The sequence below is a fragment of the Tupaia chinensis genome, unplaced genomic scaffold (assembly GCF_000334495.1).
Source record: "Tupaia chinensis unplaced genomic scaffold, TupChi_1.0 Scaffold144624_1, whole genome shotgun sequence".
NCBI classification, from domain to species: domain Eukaryota; kingdom Metazoa; phylum Chordata; class Mammalia; order Scandentia; family Tupaiidae; genus Tupaia; species Tupaia belangeri.
In genome coordinates, this window is record NW_006204485.1 from 33,724 (window position 1) to 60,650 (window position 26,927).

A 26,927-nucleotide genomic window follows, 5' to 3' on the forward strand; every position below is an offset into this window, starting at 1 on the left:
ACAGCAATCAAAACTACAGAAAGTAAAGAATGTGATGTCAATACAAATGCATACTCCTTACATACTGTTGGCTTGTATTTGATTCTGAAATTTCCAAATGGATTAATTGTGATTTGGGACAAAAATACAAGACTCTCTGTCATACTGGATCCACACTGGAATGTATGTATATGACTAACAAGTGATTAATCATTTCTGTTACTGAAAATTAGTGTTGTCTTTTCAGATTGATTGCCTATTTTTCAACTATATTATTAGTGTTTTGTGGGCAAGCTGGATTTCTTATATATTCTTTTTGATTTTTAAATTTTGCCAGAGAGTGTGTGCGCTCACTGGAAAGACAGAAGGACAGAGAGGGAAAATGAGAAAGCACCCTCCATGGGAATAGTCACACTTCAGTCCTCTATTTCCTCCTCCTCTTGGGAGTATGAGCATGCACCCACATACACCTGACATGCTTTTCCAGCCATCAAGGTATGGGACTTGAATAATGCAACTGGACATGTAGGACCCAGCCACCTTAACTGCCATGCTACTAGCTGGCCCAAGTTCCTTATATATTTTGATTATCTTGATAGTAATGGTAGATACTAGAAGCTGTATAGAGGGTGGGTAGTGTTGAGGATACTATAATTAACAGACACAAGGTTGCATGTAAACAAGTGAAATAGGGATGGAACAATATACTCACAGCTGAGTAAAATATGTTAACAAAATATACTTCAAAAAAACTATGCTCAATATAATGTAATGGTCAATATTAAGGATGAAAAATATATTTATAGTCTTGATTTGATTATTACATACTATAACATAATCATGCTTTTAAAAACTATGTGGAAATCCCACAAAGGTGTACAATGATTATATGTAAATCAGAAATCACACTAAAGCAGGAAAATTAGGGCTAGCTCTATGGCCTAGTGGTTAAGGAAGCTGATCTCGTATGGTGAGTAGTAGTTCAAATCCTTCCCCCAGTGACATGAAAAATACCTGCACACATGCACATACCTGCTCCGAATTCTGATGAACAAATGGAGGGGATGAGACTGTGGCATAACAACACCTATTGGGGGATGTTTTCTCTTTCTCCTACTCTGTTTCTCTTTCTAAAAAAAAAAAGAAAGAAAAGAAAAGAAAATGGGAGACAATTATTCAGGAGTGGAATGTAGGAGAATGAGAAAGACTCCATTACGGTGACAAGCCCTGTACCCCTTGTCAGTCTTATTAGGCAATATAAAATATAACTGAAGATGATAAATCTGGTAGAAATGTAAGTACAATAAACCCAAGACATCTGACTTTAACCATATTTGGTCACTTTAAAGTTATTACATGTCATGATTTTGAAATAGTTGGATATATTTTTAATTAAATGTATTTCCTGGAACATATAAAAATGTAATAGTATTCTCATTTATAATTTGAAACTAGCAAATATCATTTTAAAAATTTCTTTAATATTTTATCAATGATATAGCTTTGGATTACATTTAAAGATGTACAATATGGTTTTAAAAGAATGGATATAGTGTGTGATAATTATTTTTGAATCTTAGGATGTTTACTCTACTTAATACTAAAGCATTTTAAGATCTGGAATACTTCATATTAAATAGAAGTAGAATCTGGGGCCAGCAGATGGCAAAATGGTTATGTCACTGGGCTCACACTTAGTCAACTGTGGTTTGAGTCCCAGATCAGGCAGCTTAAAACTCAGGCTCAATTTCTCACTTTCTGTCTCTCTATCTTTCCCTGTCTCTCCAGTGAGTGCACGCATCCTACAGTTAAAACCTTTCTGAAAACAAATAAAACTCAGGCAGGGCACATGTGTGTGCATCCACAAAATTCCAAGAGGAGAATGGAGGAGAATGGAGGAAATGGGATTGCAAGTGGCCACCCCCTCAAGGGGCAATTTCCTGCTCTCAGTCTCTCTGTCTCTCCAGCGAGTCACATGCCCTATAGCAAAAATCTCTCAAAAAGAAAAAAAAAAAAAAAGGGAGGAGTGAGCAGCAAATGGCATAGCAGTTACATTGCAGGACACCCATGTAGTGGATCCTGGTTTGAGCCCTGGACCCAGAGACTTAAAACTCATGCCAGGCTCATGCATGTGGATGTCCAAAATCTCAAGAGGAGACTGGAGAAGGGATTGCAGCATGGCCATCTCTCCTGGGGGGGGGGGAGGTGATTTCTCGCCTAATGTCTCTCTGTCTCTCCTCTGAGTGCATTCACCCTATAGCAAAACTCTCTCCAAAAAAGAAAAGGGAGCAGAATCTTATCCACATATTACAGTTGCCATCCAAAACTTGGAATTTAACAGAGATTCGTAATACAATATACACAATCCCAATATCTAACTATGATCTATCTGATATTTCTATGTCCTAATACAACTCATTTCTAAAATTTCCTTTCTGGGCAATGCAGGGCAAAGTGTGTGGTCTCTGTGGAAATAACAATGGCGATCTCAAGGATGATTTCACCACAAGATACTCATCAATGGCTGCTGGAGCACTGGAGTTTGGAAACAGCTGGAAAGAGAGTCAAGAATGTTCTGATACTGTTGCTCAAAGTTTCCCATGTGACTCGAACCCGTACTGTAAAGCCTGGGCTGTGCGGAAATGTGAGATCATCAGGGACAGCACCTTCCGCGACTGCCACAACAAGGTAGCACTGCTCCGGAAGCAACGGCTTGCACGGGGTTTGCTCCTGGAGACTCACGTGCTGTCTCATCCTCTGCCTAGGTTGACCCCAGTTCTTACTACGATGCGTGTATCGAGGAGGCCTGCGCGTGTGACATGGAAGGGAAGTACCTCGGCTTCTGCACGGCCGTGGCTATGTACGCAGAGGCGTGCAGCGCCGTGGGAGTCTGTGTCTCCTGGAGAAAACCAAATCTCTGTCGTAAGTGAAGTCCGTATGTTGCTGTTCTTTAAAAAAACATACTTAGCTAGAACTGTTTTCTTAATCAGTCTTCCTCTCAGATTTTGTATAAAACACATGTTCTTACCTAGAAAGGTTTAGAAACATGTTAATACGTGTTTGTGATGGGGAAACAGTCTAACTTTAAAAACATGGCACCAGGCAGCGCACTTCAAGTTCAATTTCATTAAAATAATCCCTGTATACACAGGGGAAAAAAAAATGGAATACTGGGGGGTGGATCTTTCTTTCTTTCTTTCTTTCTCTTTCTTTCTTTCTTTCTTTCTTTCTTTCTTTCTTTCTTTCTTTCTTTCTTTCTTTCTTTCTTTCTTTCTTTCTTTCTTTCTTTTTCTTTCTTTCTTTCTTTCCTTCCTTCCTTCCTTCCTTCTTTCCTTCCTTCCTTCCTTCCTTCCTTCCTTCCTTCCTTCCTTCCTTCCTTCCTTCCTTCCTTCCTTCCTTCCCTTTTGAGAGGTTTTTGCTATAGGGCGCGTGTGCTCGCCAGACAGACAGAGACACAGAGACAGAAAGCGAGAACTCACCACCCCAGGGGGGATGGTCACACCACAGTCCCTTCTCCTCCATTCTCCTCTTGGGATCTTGGGCACGAACGAACTCGCACCGGGAGTGTTTTAAGCCACCGGGTTGGGACGCAAACCGCGTCAACTACGTGGGAGTCCAGCAACATAGCCATTATGGTAACTGCTGGTTCCCGGGGGGGATATTTCTTATTCATACTTTTAACTGTTTAACTATTCTGGTATGTTCATATATCCTTAAACATTTGCCTCATATACTTTTGATTGAAATCTTCACATGTTATGTTTCCTTGAAAACTTTTATAGGGCCCAATGTGAAGATGAAACGTAAACAGACTAGAAACTAAATCTTGATACATATATGGAATGTGATAACAGTTTTTCTTTTTAAGGATGATATTATGAGAGAAAATGTAATAAATGAGAAGTGTTAAACTAGAATCCTGGTTTAATTTTTTTTATACACATTACATTTTGTTGACATCTTTAGTCACTTCTTTTAGGAATTGTACTTTTCATTAGAAAAGGCTTATTTATGCCAGAGATTATTCTTTTCAAATTTAAACTTGAATATTTGGCATCAGCCCCATGGTACAACTGTTAGGTTCTGCTCAGAGGGAGCTGTATCTCACGTGGCTGACTGGAGTCTGAATCCTGGCCACAGTGGCTTCATGCCAGGCTCATGTATGCATGCTCAGGAGCCTGATGGGTTAGAGAATTGCAGGATGACTGGGCCCATTGGGGGGTCTCTCTCTCTCTGTCTCTTGCACATGCACATATGCGATCATGAGTAAAAATAACTAAACCTAACCCTCTCCAAACAAGAAAACATGAATTTAAATTATGACATAAAATAGATAAATGAATGTTACCTTTCTACCTGTAGACAATCATAGTGAGAGGTGTCAAGTGTAAGTGCTATTTTGCAGACACATATACTAAGACAGGATTATATACTTTAGGTCTGTTTGTTATTAATCTAACTCAAAATCTCCTTTAAAAAGTTTGGAAAATGAAAGGTGAAAAGTTTTAGATAATGAATGAAAGTAATTTGCTATAATTGGATTACAGCTGTCTACTGTGATTACTATAATGCTCCTGGGGAATGTAGCTGGCATTATGAACCTTGTGGAACGGTCACTGCAAAAACATGCAAAGATCGAGTCATTGGCCAGAAATTTTCTGCACTTTTAGAAGGTAAGAAAAAATTTAAGAATATCTAAGAAGTAGTACAAATGATATTGGTTTTTAAGACTGGAAAATAGTGTTAGTTTCTTCCAAGTCAGTGTCTTATGTTTTGTAATTTAATGAATAGGTATTTATCATGAAATTAATATTTCTGTGTTGGAAACATGCTCTCTAGATAGAATTTATCTGTTTAATAGAAAAGAGAGTACAGTTCTATGATCCCACTGTCATTTTTTTTTTAATCAGACACTTAGACAATGTAGTTTAGTAAGAATGCATTTTCAGAATGTGACCTATCAAAAAATCTTGCTTGACTAGAGGCCAATATACTGTATCCAACACGTAGACAGTATTTTGTTCTTAGCGCTCTATATCCTAGGGAGAAAGAAAGAAGAGACAGGAAAATAAGGTGATACAGATCTTTCCAAAAAAGTCACATTTTTTTAAACCCTAGGCTTTGGGAGAGTTTTACCCCATTTTATAATGCACATTTACCAAAATCTGTTTTATGTTCAACAAGCCTGTCATTAAAGAAGCAAATCATTTAACAAATACATTTTAAAGAAACATTTTAGGAAAATATTAAATCAACCCAAATGTATGAGTGCTCAGGTTGCTATTTCACTGCCAAAGGATCTGAATTCCTTTTAGAAAGTCATATCTTTATAAATAACATATATTGTTCTTATGAATGTGATGTTCTGCCATTCCTATTTCAGTTCATGGGATCACTTAAGTAACTCTGCAAATCCATAATGCAGTATGATGAGTGCCAATCAACAGATATGAATTGCAGGTCATTTTTACATACAGGTTGTTACGCTAAGTGCCCTGACAGTGCACCCTATCTGGATGAGAACACTATGAAATGTGTCCGTTTATCTGAGTGCAGCTGCTTCTATAACGACATCATACCTGCAGGGGGAGTGATCCAAGATAACTGTGGAAGAACATGGTACAGACTCTGTTCATTTTCCAATAAGCAATCTGATTTTTGCATTTTTGCTCAGGAAAAAAATCCCGTGTGTGTATGTGTGTGTGTGTGTGTGTGTGTACACATTCAATTTTTGTTTCTATTATTTCTAAATGAGAAGGCCAGTTCTAGTGCCAGTTTTACATCAGTTATTTTGTGCTTTCAGAAAACTCATACATCAACTCATGGCTTGTTGAATCTTATACTTAATGATGTAGAGGATGGGACAGAAAATGTCACAGTGTAGTTTTAGGGAAAAAAGAAAGCTTTAAATCTATACATATGAGACCATGTTGGAAGGCTTTCAAATAGCTATGTGGAAGCACATGGATGAGTTCTACTAGAGCAGCATGGCCGTGAACTGATTGCATGTTTGAAACTGATGACGTAAGAACTAACTTTGCAACTCAACTGGAAGCCATTCCTGTAACCCCAAGATCTCCACAGTGAAATGATTAGGACTCACAAAACAGGAAAACACAAGTAATTGACAGCATCCTCCTGTGGACACAATTATTTTTCTTGGTTCTGTGTGATTTTACTGCTGGACAATTTGTTGCTTTGCAGTTGTGAAATATATGTCATTAGCAGTCAAAACTTCAAATTCATTCTTTTTTCTTTTTGAATTTTACTTTCAGCTATTGCATTGCAGGGGAGTTGGAGTGCAGTGGTGAGTCATTATGGTTTGCTCTAATTGATTTAGGAGAGAGGTGTTAAGGGGTTGGGATCTTCTTTAGACCTTCAGCACCTGGGCAGCAGGTACTTCATAGTTTTGAAGGCTCCTCAGGTGATTGGCACAGTTCCATCCCAGTGTGATTGTTTCTGGTGAGTCACACTACAACCCAGGGCTGCCACATTTGAACAACTGTCAGATGGGGCAATGACAGACACACATGAGCGGTTCACCTTCTGCATGTGTGCCCCCTGCTGACCTGTAGGTTCTGAGAATTAAAAAGTGAGGCATCAGTCAAAATAGATTAATAAAGGGATGGTGTAGAATCGTTATGGAAAAAAAGATAAATAATTGAAGTATCGTTCCTGAGCAGAACATATGCTAAAGGTAAATCTGAATAAGCTTCAGAAGAATATATAAGCTACTTCTTTGTTTTTGTGTTAGGAATTGCTAGATGTAAAATACAAAAAAGGGACAGATGACTTACGGACAACTAGAGATGTAGAATTTTTAAAAGATTTTTCATTTCTTGTCAATAATAATAATGTGTGATTATTTCAGAAAATATTGCTACAAATTCAACATTTGCAGGTAAAACCATTATTATGCTTTAAATGTATATATCTGACTTCTTCTTGTGAATTATCCTGTATAGTTTCCCATGAATCTGTGAAGGTAAAAGATATGCTGGTAAATCTGCTGATATACAAATTTTAAACTAAAATGAACAGTTACTAGAAAGTTTGTCAAAATATTTTTATTATATTCTCATGAATTAAGTTAGAAATATGACCACAATATACAATAGGTACTCTATACCTACTAGTTCATTATCATCATGCAAAGCTTTGCATGTTTCGATAATAATTGAATAAGTGAATGAAATGGTAAATGTGGTCTTCCACAGAGTAAATCTTTTGAAGTCATGATCAGTCTGTGATCAGTCTAGAAATAGCAAGTAAATAGTTAATGATCTGAAAGCACAGAAATAACAAGTTAATAGTTAATGCCTTTTCCTTAACTCAGGTGTTTCCATTAAGCCATAGGGTCCATTTCATTGGGTCCATTCAGGGGAATGTTGGGCAAACATTTTCTTGAGACATTTAACTAGTCAATGTGAGTACGCTCAGAGTTGCTGCATAGTTATTTATCTCTGTCTTTTGTGCTTTTATTTTGATGGGATTTTATTTCCCATTGATTGATATCGGGATGGGGCATCAATGAAGAGATAGTACAGTAGATTGGAAGTCTTAGGTCTGATGATATCTTTAAAGAATGCAACTCTGTGTAAAATGTTATTTAAATTTTAGTTATTGCTGGTCACTTAACCTGAAGCTAAGTTATCACGTGTATTAGTTCTGACCTGTATTTCTTGGCTAGTAAATAGACCTTCAAAGGTTCCTGAGAAATTTTGGTTAAAAAGTAATAACAGGCAACGATAAGTTATTTCCGATGAACAAGAATATACAGTATTAATTATATTACTTTAAATGAAAAGTTATTTTGTTACAAATTTATACATTTTAATTTTAGTTTATAAAGACTGATTTTTTGAATTAAATTTCCCAACAAAATTATTCAAGCAATCTATATTTGTAAATATTGTTTTCTCTAACAGTTTCTACTACAACGGCTACTTCCATATTGAGCAGCACACCAGGTAAAAGGGAAGAATACTTGCTACTTTTTCACTATCTAAATTAGCAGTGAAGAATTTACTATGTAGGCATCTGGGTTCTCTTTTCACACTTGTCTTTTTCTATGTATTCATTTCCTAAATGCCCATGCTAAGCAGCAGAGCCTACATCTAGTTGTAGTATTAGTAAAGAATGTCTTCCCTATTCAAAGGATATCTGTCCTAAGAAGAACATTCTGTATACTAATGATTTGGAGAAAGTGATCATTCCAGGAAATTGTATATGAAATTCTTTAGAAATAATGGACAATTTCTCTTTTACTAACACCTGGGAATTTTAACTTTATTAGATGATTTGTAATTAAATCAATGGCCTGCAGAATATAAAAATATTTTGAAATGTGTACCATCTAATAAAATGTTACATTTCAATATTTATTTGCATTCAGGAGATTTCTAAACATGTCTAAATAAATACTTTTAAACTTGTCTTCTTATACTATTTTAACATACATTTCTAAATATTTGTCTCCTCTTTTGCATAGTGATAACACTGGTCACCAGTAGTTCAGGCACAGGTAAGCCATAACCTCCCACCAAAACTTACCAGGAGATTTTTTGCTATAGGGCTTGTGTGCTCACCAGAGAGACAGAGAGAGAAGAGAGATAGAAAGTGAGAAATCCCCACTCCCTCCCAGAAGAATGGCCATGCCAAAATTCCTTCTCCTTTATTTTCCTCTTGGGGTCTTGGGCTCACATGCACATAAGCCTGGCTTGAGTTTGAAGCCTCCCAGTCTGGGACTAGAACCACAATCAATGCATAGGAGTCCAGTGATGTAACCATTATGCCATATGCTGGTCCCATACCAGGAAATTTTTATAAACATCCAAAACTTCCTTTTGCAGTATTATGTCTGTGACATGACAGTGACATTTTCAGAAAATGTCACTTTTTTTTCTCTCTTTGGAAAGAATGTTTTAGAGGAAGCTTTTGCAAAAACGAAACAAAACACTGTATGTATACAAAATAAGTATCTTATATTTTATTACACTGATTTTTATAATTTTGTTTATAGTAACATATAATCATTGTACATATTTATGATGTATGGTGTGATGCTTTGATATGTGTATGCATTGTGTACCATCATATCAGGGTATTTAAGATATCCATTACTTCGAAATGATAAATTTTTTGACCTTTAACTTGTGATTTGTGAATTTTAAAACTTTAATTCTACATTTTGGCATTTATTCACCTATATACTTGAATTTTTTGACAACATTAATTTTAAGTTGATTCATTTATATATTGCCATAGCAATCCTTAGAAGCATAATATTCCAGGGAACAGCAGGTGGTGTGGTGATTAAGGCACTGGACACTACCACATGGCTGACCACAGTTCGAGTCCTAGACCTGGAGACTTGCTTTCACACTTTCTCTCTCTCTATCTCTCTGTATGTGTGTCTCTCTCTGGTCAAATTAAAATAAAATGAATGAGTAAATAAAATTTTTTAAAAATTAGCTTAACAAAAAAAAAAGAAGCATAATATTCCTTCTATTCACAAAACTTATCTTTTCCCATTGTTTTCTCAAATTTAGCAGCATCCATTTCTGGGATTACAACATCAAACAGTGAAACAGTAGGTAGGTACTCAGACAGTCTATAAATTATGAATAAGTTTTTACACTGATTAAAACATATTTTTTTCCAGTACAGACCTAGAGCAACTTATATAGTAGAATCAAAATCAGTTTGATTATATTTTTGAAATAAGGTCTGAATTTCCCCTTAGATCATCCATCTTTCTGAGTTTATCTTGCTATCCTATCATTTTACTTAAAATTTAAAATCTGTTGAGTATGCTTCAGTATCTTTAACATATATGAAAAAATGAGAAAAAAAGAACTTGAGAAAAATGGCTATCCAATGATTTTGCCCTGTGACTCCACATCCAACTTCTGTTTGTGATATTGTCACTTTATTATATTTAATCTATTGTATAATGAAAATATAGAGACCAATTTTAAGTAACTGAATATTTACATCCATAATATATGTCATGCCTTCCCAGGCATGTTAGAGAAAATAGTTCATAGATTTCACTCTCCCAAATATACACTATTTCTGATATATCTATTGTCCCATCATTAGAGTCTTCCCACTGAACACTGATTTTCTTTCTCTTATTTTTTATTAATTTTTCTAGTCTTAAATTTCTTGAGGTCAGAGACCATGGTTTTTCATCCTTGTATTCCCAATCATACCTAGTGTTGACCTATATAATAGTTCTCAATAAATACAGATGAATGAATGAATAATGCCTCTTTTTCCCTATCAAAAATTTAGAATTCAGGTTTTGTATTTTAGCACAGAACTTCTGGCAAAGGTTAGATATTATGGGCTATGGTCAATAAATCCTACAGTTGGTATATTTTGTTTATTGGAGCTAATCTTTCTTCTGTAGAAATCAAAGACATATGAAGAATGAAGACCATTTGGGGGATAATACATTGATAATATAATATATAGTTTTGGTTATAATTTTGAGCACTTTGCACTTATCATTATTGTGTGATTTGTTAATATATTTTTATATTCAAAAAACAAATACTTACAGTATCAGCCATCATAGTGTGCAGTATTAGAATATTAAAGATAGCAAAAAAACATATTTCTTCTCAAGTTTTCTCTTTGGGTATCGGTAGCAACAAAAAGTGCTACTCTCTTAATGGAAATCTTAGGAAGATTGACACAATTCAACAATGTTGTTTTTCTATTCTGTGATTATTCATTCCCAAGGCCAATAACAATTGCTTCCTAATAGTTCTGTATTATTTCATATGCCCTGCAGAATAATTTTTCTAGCTACATATTATTTCAGTCATAAGCAATGGCTGATTTTCTCATTTTCAGCCTGTTTCTGTTTCCAAGATAATTAATTTGGCTCAGTTATTTAGTTTTCCTTTAGTTAAAATCATTAATTCAGCTGTTAAAACTATTGAGTCTTGGTGACCATTTAAGAAAATAAAATTTCCCTGACTGTTGTAGTGAATTCCATAGACTCTATGCCTCAGTAATAAAACATCTGGATAACTATTTGAAGTATTTTTAAAAATATGATAATGCTACCAGCATCCTATATCAAAATAGACTCTCAACTAAGAAAACTGGTTTAATTTTTCCCGTTTACACATACATTTCCTTGTATTGATTTTTCTTTCTCAAGCATTCAGTTGTGAACACAATATTTGATTTTCTTTTGTCAGCACTTTTTATTGTAGCAGGCAAACTTTTTATATAAAATGGAGGTCATGGGAAGGTTGCCTAACCGGATTTTGTGAGCAGCTGGTGCAGTTTTAGATGTAAACTGTCTCATTAATGTAAAAGATTATTAAAAATCTTATTGATCATTTCTATGATAGAATTTTAAAAATTAAAAATCTAATATAAAGTTGAATGATCACTATTACATTAGTGAGTTCTCCCCTGCACCCCTTAAGTATTATATGCAACTTTTTATGCTTTGCCTTACTGAAGCCTAATGTTTTATTTAATTTCATTGCAATTCCAAGAGATATTTCATACTCGGTAAATATGATACTAATTACTTGCGAAATGCTACATTAGAATATAGCTAATAAAAACATTTACTAAGGATTTACTATATTCTAATGATTGGTTAAATACTTTTCATTCAATATCTCATTAAATCTCAACACTCTTCTGATTAGGTACTGTTATTATTCACAACTATCCACCTTTATCATTTTCTAGGTGAAGAGATGCAAAAAATTTTAATATTCCCAAGGTTATAAGGGTCTCAAGGAAAAGCTGCTTTTTGGCATGATAGGAAATCAGAGGTGTTCTTTTCTTGATACCCATGAAAGCCAGAAAATATTTTCAACATCAATCTAAAATTAAGAGTCCAAAATATTTTTTTGTGTGTGGGGGAGATGTTTTTGCTAGAGGGTGTGTGCACTTGCCAGAAAGAGAGACAGAAAGTGAGAAATCACCCCACAGGAAGGAGAGTCATGCTGCAATCCCTTCTCCTCCATTTTCCTCTCAGGATGTTGGGCACACACACGCACACACACACACACACACACACACACACGTGCCTGGTGTAAGTGTAAGCCACCAGGTATGGAACTCGAACCGCAGTCAAGTACGTGGGAGTCCAGTGACATAGCCATTACATCAACTGCTGGTCCTGACAAAAATAATTTTAAAATCTTCTTTTGTCACATTAAAATCATCCAATTATGTCATAAATTAGCATATTTAAATACATTTACTGAAAGAATTCCAACATATTGAAAATATTGCCTCTCAAATTATCGAATCAGTAATACTTGGCCAGCATTTATTATTAATGTACATGTAACTTTATTTTGCTGTAATAAATTAATTAGTGCCTACTTTCCAAATAACTGAGGCATACAAAATTTTGGTTACTTATTAAATTTCAATTTTAAAATAATGATTAATGTTAAGACTTGGTTTAATTCTTAGTTCCTCATTTAGTATTCCACAGCCTTTCTTCTGAGGCTATGCCCATATCCTAGATAGTGGTGGGAATTTAGAAGTAATTCAAATAATAACTTCATTTCCCACAGAATCTGTGACTTGAGAGTTTTGAGTTCCCATGTGGTCATTTTTGCTGATTTTTTTAAACTGGATAATCATAAATTGTTGGCTTCAATTTGTGCTATGGACTCGGATTGAGTGTAAAATATTCAGAATAAAATGTGACATTGCTGAATTTTAACAATGTTAGGATAGAATATGTTGATTTACTTCTGACTGAGGATTAGTAATAATCCATATAAAATGAAGAGATAATCAGAAGAAATCTTGGAAAGTATTACATGTGTTTTACTGGCAGTTTTACTTTGAAATGCTAAAAAAAATTACTATTCTATTAGTTTTCATTTTCAATGTAAGAATAAAACACTTTCTTTTGAGGTACACCAACATATTTTTTGCTTTTAGTGTTTTTTTCCCGAAATTCATCCGATAAACATCTTGTCAAAATGAAAGTAAAGCAGTTTAAGGTGTTTGCTTTTAGAATACTTTCAAAAGAAATAAAGATCTTTTTGTGGTGCAATTGCTTTGCACAAATTGTAGGCTTGAAAAACACATCTTGTTTCTTTTCCTGACATTGATGGTCTAAAAGTCGAACAACATTTCACAAACTGTGATGAATCCATAACTACATAATGATTTTGTTTTCTAAGGTAAGCCTTACTTGATCAGTGATAAGAAAAATGCATCCCATTTTATAAAAATGTTAAAATAAGACTTTAGTTATCATTGAACAACATTAGCAAAGTTGTTTCATTTGTTTCTTTCTAGACACAGTATATGCATCAACTAAAAACATTTAGAGGCTGAAAAGTAAAAGATTAATATTTTTAGGTATAAAATAGCTAGGAAGGTTCCTAATTTCCAATAGGTCTTGCCTCTCCATGAAATGTCTGCAATAGATGGAAAGATTCGTTTCTTAAATGTGAGAACCCGTTTCACCCAGAAATTATGGCTTATAGTTCCAGTATTCTAAATCTACTTTCATTTAGGATAATACATTAGTACTTTCCAATTGAACCAATAAGATCAGTGGGGCAAATTAATTTAGTCAAAGCTTTTATTTTTAGTTCCTGCTTTGTCTAAAAATAAATCAATTCAGTATAAATGCCAATAATTTTTGAAAAGAAAGATAAAATTTACTTTAGAAAAATTCTGGGCAGGACCACAGGATTTTGTTTTGTTTTGTTTGTTTGTTTTTACCACTGACTTGTTTCTTAGTTGAAGTACTTTGGATCAAATACTGGATCAAACTGTAATCTTGGATAGAAGTCACAGTATGATTTTCTTTCCATACGTTTCTTTAATTAAAAAAGTAAAATTTTGTTTTGACTATAGTGCCCATACCATCATTGGAGATAGAGTCAGAGAGAAAGCGAGACAGGGAAAGTGAGAAAGCATCTCCCAGGGTGGGTGGCCACTCAACAATCCCTTTTCCTCTATCTCCATTCTCAGGATTTGGGGCATGCATGCATACACGCCCAGTGTATTTTTCAAGCTGCCAGGTTCAAGATTCAAACCAAGCAGTTGGCCATGTGGGCTCCAGTCTCCTTAACCTCATCTGTTAACCCCATCACTGTGTATAGCTTAACCTCGTTGTTGAGGTAAATAGAATAGAAATAAAGTATATTTTTGAGGGATTTAGGAAAAACTTCCAGAATACTTTTAAGTACAAAAAAAGCAATACACAAAGCTTAATTATTTTCCATGCTTTATAGATCTACTCTCTTTTCTATAGAACAGATGCTTTCAAAGGGCTAAAATACCTCGAGAGATGCTTAATCAACCATTCTAATAAGTGTTATTTTTAGAAGAAATCTTACGCAGTTATGAGATTTTACCTCTTGAGATTGACTGATCCTGACACAGATCTAGTATTTACTGAGCACTGCTCTAAATATTTGACACAAATTATCTCATTTGATACAAAAAACTCTGTGAAGTGGTTGTCATGTTCTCTTATTTACAAATAAGTAAATTAAAGCACAAAGATGTTATGTATGCAAGGTTACTTGCTAGAAAGTGACAGAAAGAATTAAAATCTAGGACTTCCCCCCTCCCCAAGATTTCAGTCCTCGCTGTGTTCTGATGTTTTTAAAAAAAGAGAGTAAAGTTGAATGTAATTAATTTCAGTTACTGAAATAGCAATATACAGTCGCAGATTCCAACTTCAAATTGTAACTTGTGTTAACATTTATAATTTGTTTAGCAAGTTTCTATTAAAACTAAAAACAGAATTTTATTGATTACCAAGGATACTAATTCGTGTAATTAAAAAGTGGGTTTTCTGTTCCTAGCAATATTATATATCAACTTACATTTTTTTCTCAATCATTGTTAAAACCTCAGAATGTTACAACTGTAGGTTACATATAAATTTTGTCTATATCATGTGCTTATGCTAAAATAACAACGATCATAGAAAGGAAATAATTGTATCAGGCTGTTATTGTGAGGCAGCTGAGTGTAGCAGGATGTGGAATCAGAAAAGTAAGGATATGACTCCCTTCTCTTCTACTTGCTGGTGGCATGATCCTAGTTTAAGTCCCTCAAATACTCTGGACATTGGTTTCCTCATCTGTGAAGTGGGAGAAATACCTGCATTACAGAATTTGAGAAAGGAATAAATATGCTAGTGCAGCTCTCCCACATAGTGAAGACTAAGTAAAATCAACTCTATTGCTATTAAACAATGTTGTAAAAAAAGATTCATTAGGTAAATGAATTTAGATTTTAGTAGAGGAATTTAATATTTTTTAGTGCTTAATCAGATATACTATTTTCTGAATGAAGACCAATTTTTATGCATTTTAAGATTTTATTTCAGTAATAAAATATTTTTCAAAAAGCTGTAAATATTTGCAGTAGTAAGTCTGTTACTTATAAGAGGAACTTATATGGATAAGTCAGTTTTTTCCATAAGTTTGGCTGTCATTTATTTTAAGTGAAATAGAATCCATTGCAGGAAAATGGCAGAAGATATTTTCCTTATAAAAATTGAAGTGGTTCTTAGAAATAATCAGAATACTTAGTAGTAGCTAGAAAATTAATTGGAATATTATATATTAGCTATTACTTATCATGAGGTAAATAAATGGGTACAGTCACTATGATATACCTTTAGGAAAGTATCATACAATGTAATGCGTAGAGCTATCACTATTTTGATAAAGGTAGTTCTATCTATTATGTTCGTATCTTGGCAACAAAGAAGCTAACACACAGTAATCGGCAATACCAAGTACTTCCAAAATGTATGCTCCTTTACAAGTAATGATAAAGTCAGCTGAAGTTATAATGGTTATGATGTCAAAATGAATGAGAACAATACTAATTTACCTATCCGATTTGGTAGTTAAACCATGAAGAAAAATGGGTTCTCATGTATTCCTGTTAGTAAAGGCTTATCCCTACTTTTATTGCTGTATCGACAATTACAGACTTACATCTTCAGAAGTTCATTCGTGGGAAAAGGGAGCTATATCATAGTAGCCTGACTGGTATGTACTCCAATCTGTGACTAGTTTAGTTAACTCTATGACCCTGATAAAAGATAGGTCCTTGAGATCTGCTTTGGAGCATGTTGCCATGTTAGTCCCATCAATTACAACAAAAGGCCTGTAACTATGTTTCCTGCGCACATGGTAAATATGATCAATACGTTACCACCAATGGTGTGCCTCTGGGGTCCCCTTAAATTCATGTTGATTTCGAGCATTTCTCTCCTAATTTCTAATATTTCCATTAATATGAATGTAGGAGTTTGGGAGATTTGATTTTACTCCTTACAATAATGCTGCTTTTAATTCAATGTAATTGGCTTCAGTTTGAAAGTACTCAAATTGATCATTGGAATTTCTTAAAGATTAAGTCAATATTGGGAAATGGAATCTCTACCAAAATCTTTTGGAGTATCATGGTCTATCCTGCTGCATCATTATAATCTCCATAGCTTCTGTGAACCATGGTGTAACAGTCTTTCTGTGCTACCCTTGAGTCTGGATCAGCAAGAACTTGTAATGCAAATGACCAATGATTACATTTATTCATGAAAAAGAAATGCCAAATTCTGAAATGGTCTGTTGGTGAATTATGCTTGATACTGATTTTGAGAATTCTTCTCAACTACACCTTGACACTGATTTTGAGAACTCTCACCTAAACCTCTCAAACTACTTACCATACTTATAACCATTTTGTAAAGTAATCAGGGAAGGCCTAATATTTTATTATTTATTTGACCTAATAGTCTTTCTATCCTAATTTCTAAATATTTATATTAATATGGTGAATAGTTAATTAGGAAAACTTAAAAAATATAAGAAGTGAAGTATTATACATAGAAGCAGCATTATAAACAAAGCAGAATGGGTCATAGTCTTAGGTACTGAGTGACTTAGATTTTAATGCCAGCTTTACCACAGACCAGAAGTTGATTTTGTACAAATCACTTTATCTTTTCTCAGCTAAGTTTTTTATTTGAAAAATGGGTATAATACTTTGACTCCACTCATTCATTATATAGACAAATGTTTATCAAGTCCTGATGATATGCTCGGCACTCTGATAGGCATTAGAGATATAAAAGCAAATTAAAGTAGACATGGCCCGGCCTTCGTAGAGCCTACAGTCTAGACTGGAAGAAGGATATCCATTAGGTTATAACAAAAACAAAAGGAAAATTGTATCCAATGACAAGAATGATGAGGTGATTAAAATTGATTGTGGGATGAAGGAGAAGGGATTTGATGAGGTCAGGGAGATCAGAGAAGACTGAAGAAAAGGTGATTGAGTTGAGAAGTGACTAGTGAAGGTTTAACTAGGAGCAGAGTGGAAAGAACCATGTGCTAGGAATAGGGAACTGCAGACAGCAGTCTTGAGAGCAGGACAGTGGCTGGATGAGGAATGAGGATCACATAGATCATATAAGAAGTTTCTTCTTCTTTCAGAAATTACTTGCTTGATACTAATTTTGATACTTGACACAAAAAAGTGTAACACTGCAAAGGGTCAGTATTAAATAAACTTAGAAAGATTTCCAGGGATCTTCAGTGGAAGTTAATATTGAAATAGGGAAAATACCTGACACTTCATTATTTACAAAAGTACATATTTTTTTAAGTTTATAAGGGGTTTTCAGAAAATTTATGGGAGTTGTGTATTATGCAAAACTATACATGGATTTCAAAATTGTTTGTACCAAAATATACTCACATTTAATTACATGTTTCCATGACTTTTTGAAGTCCCATCATTATTTATTGAGGAAGAGAGAGGAAGAAGGGAACGAGAGAAAGAGAGAGAGAGAGAAGGAAAAATAAGCATCCTTGCAAAGGTCTTCTAGTCCTCTAGCCAGCCAGGATCACAGTTGTGTCACTGTGAGACAGACATAAGATACAAACCTGGAGCCTTCCCACATAGTCTCCAGTATTACACAGTAGCACCCACACAGCCTGCACCATGTAGCTGAGCCAGTAATGGCTTATTTTTAAGTGCACAGACCCCTCAACAAACATTTACCTCCTACTACATTTCCTGACAATAGGTGGGTAGGCAGCATTGGGAATACAAAGATAAAACATGGCCTCTTCCTGCAGGAGTTTACTGAAAATCCACAACAGTTGTTTATTGTTAACTTCAAAATTATTTCCACAAATCTGCTATGTCAAACCAGAAAAGTGAATCTTAAGAAATAGTTTTCTTTTTCTCCCCAAACCCATATAGATTAAATGCTACTTAATAGAAAAAAAAAAAGAAAGCTCCAGACCACCAGATGCAGAGCCAATTCAATGAAATCACAAACTGGAAAATCAGCCTCTGCTTAACAGAGGATTGATTTTGTCATTATTGATAAACATTTATTTCATTTACTTTATTACTGGGTAAACAACCATACACACAGACTTTTACATTGGAAAACACATTGCAATGTCAATATTTTAAAAGTTAAATAAAACTATGATGATATCTAAACACTGGAGTATTACAGACTACTCTGTATTGAAAACTATTTCATAGGTGAGAAATCTTACTAGTTTTTTTTTTTTCCTTGAACCCAGAAAAATTCACATAATTTCTGTTTTTTTGTTTGTTTGTTTTTAATCAGGAGCAACTCTCACTGAACATTTTACTACAGGTCAGTAAAGTATATTCATTTCTGATTATACATCATGTGAAATAAATAAATTACTAGTAACTTTGGATTTTTGAGAGAATTTGTTAGAGTTTGACTTTTGAAAAAATATTTTAAACAAGTAGTTCACCAGACTTTTCTTATTGTTTTTCAACTAAAAACCAAGCAAACAAAAAACATGAACAAACAAAAATCCCTAAATTTTGGTCAGCTCTGTGGGGTGGTGGTTGGGGCAGCCATATCTCACATGGCTGCTCACCATGTGATATACATTCCAGCCACAACAGCTTAAAAACACACAGGGTACATGTGTGTGTGTGCCCGGAATTCTGGCAAGATGGAGAGGTGAAGAAAGCATTACAGTGGGAAGAAGAGGAGGCTTTCTACCTCTCCCTTTCCTGTCTCTCTCCATGGGAAGCAAACATGCCCTCTGGCAAATAAAACAAGACAAAACAAAACAAAACACTGAGTTCATCTTGGTTTTGACTGGATATTGACTGATTATAATACAGTTACCAGATTTATTTTCTTTCTTATCAGTAACTATTAACATAGCATCTACAACAGTCCTAAATATCTCAAAAATTTTTAAAAATATACAGGTTTAGAGAAAAATATGTGTATACCTAATACTATATTTTATTGTTTTGGGTGTTTTACTATAAAAGTGGCAATTAGCTATTTCATTATAATGTTTTATCATTTTTCCTATCAGCCCTAAGCAATAGGGCCCAAGGTTCTGTCTAGTTTTTTTGGAGAGGTTTTTGCTATAGGGTACGTGAACTTGCCAGAAAGACAGAGAGAGACAGAGAGACAGAAAGCAAGAAATCACCCCCTAGGGGGGATGGCCATGCTGCTGTCGACTACATGGGAGTCCAGAGACATAGCCGTTACGCCAACTGCTGGTCCTGGTTCTGCCTATTTTAAAGCTAAGTAATTGAGACAAATGTCAATAACTTAGCTTTTAAAATAGGTCACACTAATTTAAAATGCATAAAAGATGTCTTTGTTGAAAGCAATGATGTAACCAAAATCTTCATGAAAATAATATTAGAATCAAATTTTAGAGAATAAGAAGAAAATTACTGAACTCATTTATTTTTTTTTTTTATTGTAAAATTGATTGGTCAGTTAACCCACCCATTGGTAATAAAGTCTAAGTAGATTCTAAATGAGAAGTTAATTTTATATTTTTCTCAGGCATTGCTACAACTTCAACTCCCATCACCTCAACAACTGCAAGTCCGGTCACAACTGGAGTAGTGAGTTCCATCAGCAGCCCTGGGGGCATATCAGGTAAGTTAAGTTTAGAACCAAGCACACTAGTTCCAGCTAAGCAACTGTTTTCAGACAGTGCTGCTCAGGACAATATTTTTCAAACTAAAACATATCAGACTTAGGTGATTATTCCTTACAGATAATTAAAATGTCATATCTGTAGTCTTTCCCCAAGTTGCTTTTTAAAAGTATATCATGCTATAATTAATTATATGTGCCCTGTAGCTTGACAGTTAGTAGTTCCCATGCACTTTCTTTTAGCCAGTCATTTATGTTTTCTTTATCAGGGACAACTGGAATGCCACTAGGTGTAACCACAGGAGATGACATTGAAATTACGACTGACACAGGCTTCAGAGCAGGTGAGACAAAGACATGGGTCAAGTGGTATCAACTTTACTCTCTGAGTACAGCCTTTGACAACAGGGACCACATATCAGAGTATCCAAAGCTATGAAGCAATATTGGGAATATTCAGTAATTAATATGTATTTATAAAATGTCTGTGATACATTTATTTTTTCATTTAGTTTTGCTGTAGAACATGTATGCTTACTGGAAAGAGGCAGAGAAAGGAAAAGTGTGAAATCACCTCCAAGGTGATGGCCACACCACAGTCCCTCTTCCTCCATTCTCCTCTTGGGATTTTGGGCACACACGCACATGTGCTCGTGTATTTTTCAAGCTGCCAGGCCTGGGACTCTGCTGCAGCAGCTATACGGGATCCAGTGCCTTAACCTTTTCATCACCCGCTGGCCCTCCATGACGTATTTCTAGGGCACAATAAATTTCAGAATTGTGTCCAAATACATAACATATAATTTAATCAACATTAACACCCTGGTAGTTTCACGTCATTATTCCCATGAGATGAGTAAATAATAAAGGTCTCCAAGTTGGAAAAGGTAGAATTAGAACACAGAATCCGAAGCCTCATGTGCAGTGGCTAGTTCTATGGTCAGTATGTAAGAGTATATATCCAACCAAGGCTGATGAAAATATTCTTATCTTTGTGCATCATTGACTAATTTTAATTACTGGTAGTTTCATGAGTAAAATATTACTGCCATTCTTTAATCATAGATATTTTGATTAAAAACAAACAAGACTGAATTCACCCCTGCCTCTCATGCAATCAGTTAATAATTCTAAGTACCTCCTAAGTTTCTTCTGCTCTACTCACATTTGCCTCTGCTTTCATTTAGGTGTTCTACATTTTTCACCTAGTCTTTGTATTCATCTACTTACCTTGCTTTCCTTTAGTAAGGTGGTTCTCAAGATCTGGTTCCTGGACCAGCAACATTAGCATTCCCTGAAAATTTGTTAAAAATGCAGATTTCTGGGCACACCTGCCTGGAGTCAGAAAGTGTTGGAGTGGAGTCCAGCGAATATTCTATTGACTAACTGTTCAGGCACCTGATGCTCAGTCATGTTGAGAGCTACTATTCTAACATGTCCACTCCTTCCCCTCTTCCCTTCCTGCTCACCCTCACAACAGCATGACAAAACGAATTTCCATTAGCTATCACCATGTCACTTCAAATACTTCAATCATTTTAGTCATCTTTAATATAAATCAAGATCCTTTTACATACAATTAAAAATGGTTTTTGTTTGTTTTGTTTTGTTTTGGTGTGTTCATGGGACTTTTCTTTGTATGTTTATTAACAAATCCTTAGCCTGGCTTTATCTTTCTTATGCTCATTTTTCCTTAGCAATTTTCTTGGTTTAAAACGAATGACAAATACTTTTAGGAATAAGATAAAGTTAACATAAAAAATCAATGACTTAAAAGATATAATCTGCATATAGCAATACAAATTAAGAAACTATTAAATAGTTAATTCCAATTAAACCAGAAAATGGATTACAATTTTACAGTGATGACCACTTAATTTATATTTCTTAAAATCTGAATTGTAATTACCTGATGTAAGAAACCTGCTTACCTGTCCAATGACAAAGAATGGACACAAAGACATGAGATACAGGGAAGGAAGACTTTAATGGTGGTCTTGCAAGATTGGATTTCTGATGGGCAGGCATGCCCAAATTAGTTACAACAAGCATTTTATTCACTAGTGCACAAGTCCCTCCTCTAGCTCCCCACTGGCTGAGTAGTATGGTTGTACAATCTTCCTGAATGTCACCTAAGTTTTATTATTTCCTTATTAGTTATTAAGGCACAGACTCAGGACAAGCCTGTGAAAAAGGCCTACCATATGTCCAGAGGAGGGAGAAAAACCAGGAAGTAAAAAGAGCAAAGGGCTGGTGACCAGCCACCATATTGAGAAGTCATTTCTCAAGGGTGACTTGTATTTTTGGGGTTTTGTTTGTTGAGGAATTTTTCAGGAATATGTACCTTCTGGGCTTGTCACATCAGCAAGCTAGTTAAGCAACTTATGTTAAGCTAGTCTTCAAAGTGAATCACTTAAGGCTATTTTTTTTTCTCCTCCTTGGCTAACAATGACAAGCCAATCAGCTATCTCAGTGTGTGTGATAGTTTTGAACAGAGCGTCTCAAGGTTTGATTCACAAATGGATACCATTCAGAACTGTTTGTTACTGGTCCACGATACAATAAGAACTGAAACCAAACAAGCATTTAAAAACAGTGGTTTGACACAATAATCTTATGTACATTGAATAAAGCCTTGTGTTTTATGTGTACTTCTACTTTTTAAAAGTTTGCTTCTCTATTGTTTGATAAGTTTATTAATTTATTTCTTCCATGAGAAAGAGCAAAACAGAGAGATAAGCATCCCCAATGAGGTCTGTATACTGTGATCCATTCCCAGTGACAATCGACCTATACCATGGGTGCTCACTTATGTACTCAGTATACTCAGGGAGGTCCTAGGATGTGAACCCAGGAGCATTCCTATGCAGGTCTAGTTGTCTTACTGCTTTACCATGCTCTGGCCCCTCTCTACGTAATTTAATAGTGTGTTTGAAAGCATTACCCTAGGAAATACTGGAATTTAGTTAGGGTACTAGTTAGACTTCAGACTCTTAATACACTTGTGTTTGGCTCCCGGATCTGCTGTAGATGAACTAGTTTACCTGAAGCAAGTCACTTAAACATATCTGATAAATGGGAATAATAATATTTTCTGCCTCAAAGGATTTTTTATAAGATAACATCTATTGATTAATTTCTAGATTACTCTTTGAATTGCTGTTTCTTATCAGTAGGAACAGGAGGACCTACAGCACCAACGGTGAGAGAGAAAGCTGAAAGCACTTCTGGAAACATGGACACTGGAGCTACAAGCCCAGGAAAATCAGGCAAGCCAGGACACATACTCTAATGCCTTTTAACTGGACACTACTATCAAAACATGTAGGCTTTTGGATAAATGATGGAACTTTCTAGAATATGGAAGTTTTGGCTTGAATTTCCCAATCTCTCTTGTCACCATTTCTATATATTGAAACCAGTACTGTGTTTCTTAGGTACGATGGGAGAGTCCCCGGGAACCACCACAAGAGCAGGTGAGGAAAGTACACCTGGAGCTTCAGGCATTGGGACCTCCAGTACTGGAAACCCAGCAGGCAAGACAAAGCCCTCTTGGGAGCTGTGGTGGGGGTCTAACTCTAGTTTTGCCCAGATCTCAGAACATGACAATGAGATTGAGTAAAGGTAAGCAAGGAGAACACTTTAGGACCTAGCAATGTGAATAAACTATTATGCCTCCTGAAAGATTGTTTTCTTCCTATCTGTATGCATTATAAGCACCATTATTCTTCCAATTAGGAACAACTGGAGGAGCAGATGCAGTCACTACTGGATCTGCCATGGAAAACACATCTGGAAGAGCAGGTACTGAAACAGCAGGAAATCCAGTCAGGATACATGTGAGCCTTCTGCTCAAAATTTAGTCAGGCATAACGTTTCCTGGGAATCCAGACATTATCTGTGCAAAGTCAAGGGTCCAGAAGATTAGAAATATACCAACAAATATGCGTTGTGTATCTAACATTGCGTTAGATACTCTTTGCATTATAGGAAAAGAATAGGCAATATATCTGTTCTCTCTTTGCTTTGGAGAGGGAGGAATTAATATTCATATAGATGTAGAAGACAAAGAATTAGCAAGACAGGAGCTAACCAAGTGGGGAAAGGTGCATGCTAGAGCACAAGGCAATTCTAGTAAGTGACATCAAATTATCTATAGGACTACTAGCTTTTACTAAGAAAGTTTACTTGTGAGCAATCAGTACGTCATCAGGGTTACCTGATTTTCCTGACTTACCTTGAACAAAAACTTAACACTCCAGTGAAGTTTATGAGATAGATGCATCCATGCATTTTTTTTTTTAAGGAAAAAAGCAGGTTACTTATATAAGAGGATATAACTTTCTGCTATGTTTAGCTGATTGTTTTTCCCTCTGATATAAAAATTAGGCACATGTGGGGTATCATCTGGAGCAATCCCTGAAGCTAGAGTAGTAGTACCCCTGAAGAAGCAAACACTGGGGACACAGGTTTAGATAGGGTTGGCTAGGCTGGACATGATGCCATAGCCACTTCCAATGGTGCCCTCTTGCAGCAGGAGATGGGCTGTAAATTCAGGTTCTCACAGGTTTTAAAATGTAGGGTTGAGGAAAGTTGAAGGGATATAGTCTTTCTTTTTCTTTGTCTGAAAATTCTGAAGTATTCAGAGATGGTGGAAATAACATGCACACTCTCCATCTCCTTGTTGTTAGCTTCAGGAACCACAGCAGTTTATGCAGGTTCTACTACTGCTAGCTCTGGAGTCTCAGCTATACCAGCCACAAACTCTGACAGCAGCAAATCAGTTAAGTAAGGAGGAAATCAGGCCCTCTTTGGTGGTACAGTTGGTAGCCAACTGAACCATAGTGTTGAGAGTCATACAGCTTATTGTGGGTTCAGATCTGGTAGGCTTGAAAACACACCAGATGCATGAGTGCAAACATGCACCCAAGATCCTGATCAGGAGGATCAAAGTAAGCAGTGGCATGATGAAACCCTGTCAAGAGTGCTTCTCTCATGAATGTGCTCTCTAACATGATTAAAATAAATAAACCTTAAAAAAAAGGAGAAATCAATGATTATTGAGGAATGTGTGGGGTCTGTCCTCCTTCGAATAGGAACATTGTAAAGAATGGAAAAGATCACCAAGAGACTGGTGTTAGGGAGGCCTGTTATTGAATAACAGCCCTACAGGTAGAGAGCAGAATCTGTTCAGGCACTAGAATCTCTGCATATGCTTACAGGTCATACAGATTCCAAGACTTCTGTCCTAGAAGTCCCGAGACAGTAAGTCAGGAGTGGGGCGTGCTTTATAATCCCATCTACTGATTAAAATCAACTGTAGAAAGTTTTAGAAATACATACTGAAAAGTCCTTCACAACTAATAGAATCTGAAACCCCAAGAAAAAAAAGGACCATTTTTTTTTTAAGAGAGATTTTTGCTATAGGGTGTGTGCACTCACCAGAGAGACAGAGAGAGATGGAGAGACAGAAAGCAAGAAATCACCCTCCACGAGGGATGGCCATGCAGCAATCCCTTCTCCTCCATTCTCCTCTCAGGATTTTGGGCATGCATGCATGCATGCCTGGCGTGAGTTTTAAGATGCTGGCTCTGGGACTCAGACCATGGTCAACCGCGTGGGAATCCAGTGACATAAACACTACACCATGTGCTAGAGAATCATCATCATCATTATTATTATTATTACTGTCCTCGGTGCATGCACTTGCCAGAGAAAGATGGAGACAGACAATGAGAGGGCAAGTGAGAAATCACCCCTTGAGATGAATGGGCACACTGTAATCTCTTCTCTAATTCTCCTCTTGGGACTTTTAAGCATGCATATACACACATGCCTGGCATGATTTCCAAGCCACTAGGTGTGGGAATCAAACCACAGTGGGCCACATTGTTGTCCAGTGCCTTAACAACAATGTTGGCCTCTAGGCATCAGTATTTTTTTTTTTTAACACTCTTTATTTATTTATTTGTCATGATTTTCAAGCCACCGGGTCTAGGACTCAAACTATAGTAAGCCATATGGGAATCCAGTGCCTTAACTAGTATTACTTAAAAGCCCCAGTTAGTTCCAATATGCCACCTGGGCTGAGAACCACTAGGCTCCAATATCTGAATATTAGACAAATAACTAATAAACAAGCTTATTATGAGCAGCAAGTAAGTATAATCAGGGATTTTAACACTGGTACAGATTCTCTCAATCAGGAAAGAGTGAGAGACAGAGAGAGATGGAGAGACAGAAAGCAAGAAATCACCCTCCACGAGGGATGGCCATGCAGCAATCCCTTCTCCTCCATTCTCCTCTCAGGATTTTGGGCATGCATGCATGCATGCCTGGCGTGAGTTTTAAGATGCTGGCTCTGGGACTCAGACCATGGTCAACCGCGTGGGAATCCAGTGACATAAACACTACACCATGTGCTAGAGAATCATCATCATCATTATTATTATTATTACTGTCCTCGGTGCATGCACTTGCCAGAGAAAGATGGAGACAGACAATGAGAGGGCAAGTGAGAAATCACCCCTTGAGATGAATGGGCACACTGTAATCTCTTCTCTAATTCTCCTCTTGGGACTTTTAAGCATGCATATACACACATGCCTGGCATGATTTCCAAGCCACTAGGTGTGGGAATCAAACCACAGTGGGCCACATTGTTGTCCAGTGCCTTAACAACAATGTTGGCCTCTAGGCATCAGTTTTTTTTTTTTTTAACACTCTTTATTTATTTATTTGTCATGATTTTCAAGCCACCGGGTCTAGGACTCAAACTATAGTAAGCCATATGGGAATCCAGTGCCTTAACTAGTATTACTTAAAAGCCCCAGTTAGTTCCAATATGCCACCTGGGCTGAGAACCACTAGGCTCCAATATCTGAATATTAGACAAATAACTAATAAACAAGCTTATTATGAGCAGCAAGTAAGTATAATCAGGGATTTTAACACTGGTACAGATTCTCTCAATCAGGAAAGA

General features: G+C 35.9%; 2 protein-coding genes across 3 annotated transcripts in view; both read left to right on the forward strand.

Annotated features, from left to right (window-relative positions):
- LOC102483239 (mucin-19) lies at positions 1-23,567 on the forward strand. Its single transcript, XM_027767772.1, has 15 exons — positions 1-162; positions 2,428-2,667; positions 2,745-2,901; positions 4,527-4,652; positions 5,457-5,598; positions 6,255-6,286; positions 6,851-6,880; positions 7,908-7,949; positions 8,471-8,503; positions 9,531-9,575; positions 18,623-18,652; positions 19,850-19,945; positions 20,215-20,289; positions 23,119-23,214; positions 23,383-23,567. The coding sequence occupies exons 2-15, from the start codon at positions 2,500-2,502 to the stop codon at positions 23,565-23,567; spliced, it is 1,257 nt and encodes a 418-aa protein (XP_027623573.1). The 5' UTR covers positions 1-162; positions 2,428-2,499.
- Positions 23,568-23,664: 97 nt separating this feature from the next.
- Positions 23,665-26,927, forward strand: part of LOC102479306 (apomucin) — a 61,013-nt gene continuing 57,750 nt past the window's right edge. For both annotated transcript variants that reach the window (XM_027767773.1, XM_027767774.1), the window contains exon 1: positions 23,665-23,749. In XM_027767773.1, coding sequence (XP_027623574.1) covers positions 23,725-23,749 — 25 coding nt within the window. In that variant the 5' untranslated portion in view covers positions 23,665-23,724. The remainder of the gene's footprint in view (positions 23,750-26,927) is intronic.

Bases quoted from the DNA above. Each gene is read 5' to 3' on its own strand.
- LOC102483239 (XM_027767772.1), top strand. From the start codon at position 2,500: ATGGCTGCTGGAGCACTGGAGTTTGGAAACAGCTGGAAAGAGAGTCAA. The intron at 2,668-2,744 runs GTAGCACTGCTC...TCCTCTGCCTAG, and splicing joins TCCGCGACTGCCACAACAAG to GTTGACCCCAGTTCTTACTA. The intron at 6,287-6,850 runs GTGAGTCATTAT...TGATTATTTCAG, and splicing joins AGGGGAGTTGGAGTGCAGTG to AAAATATTGCTACAAATTCA.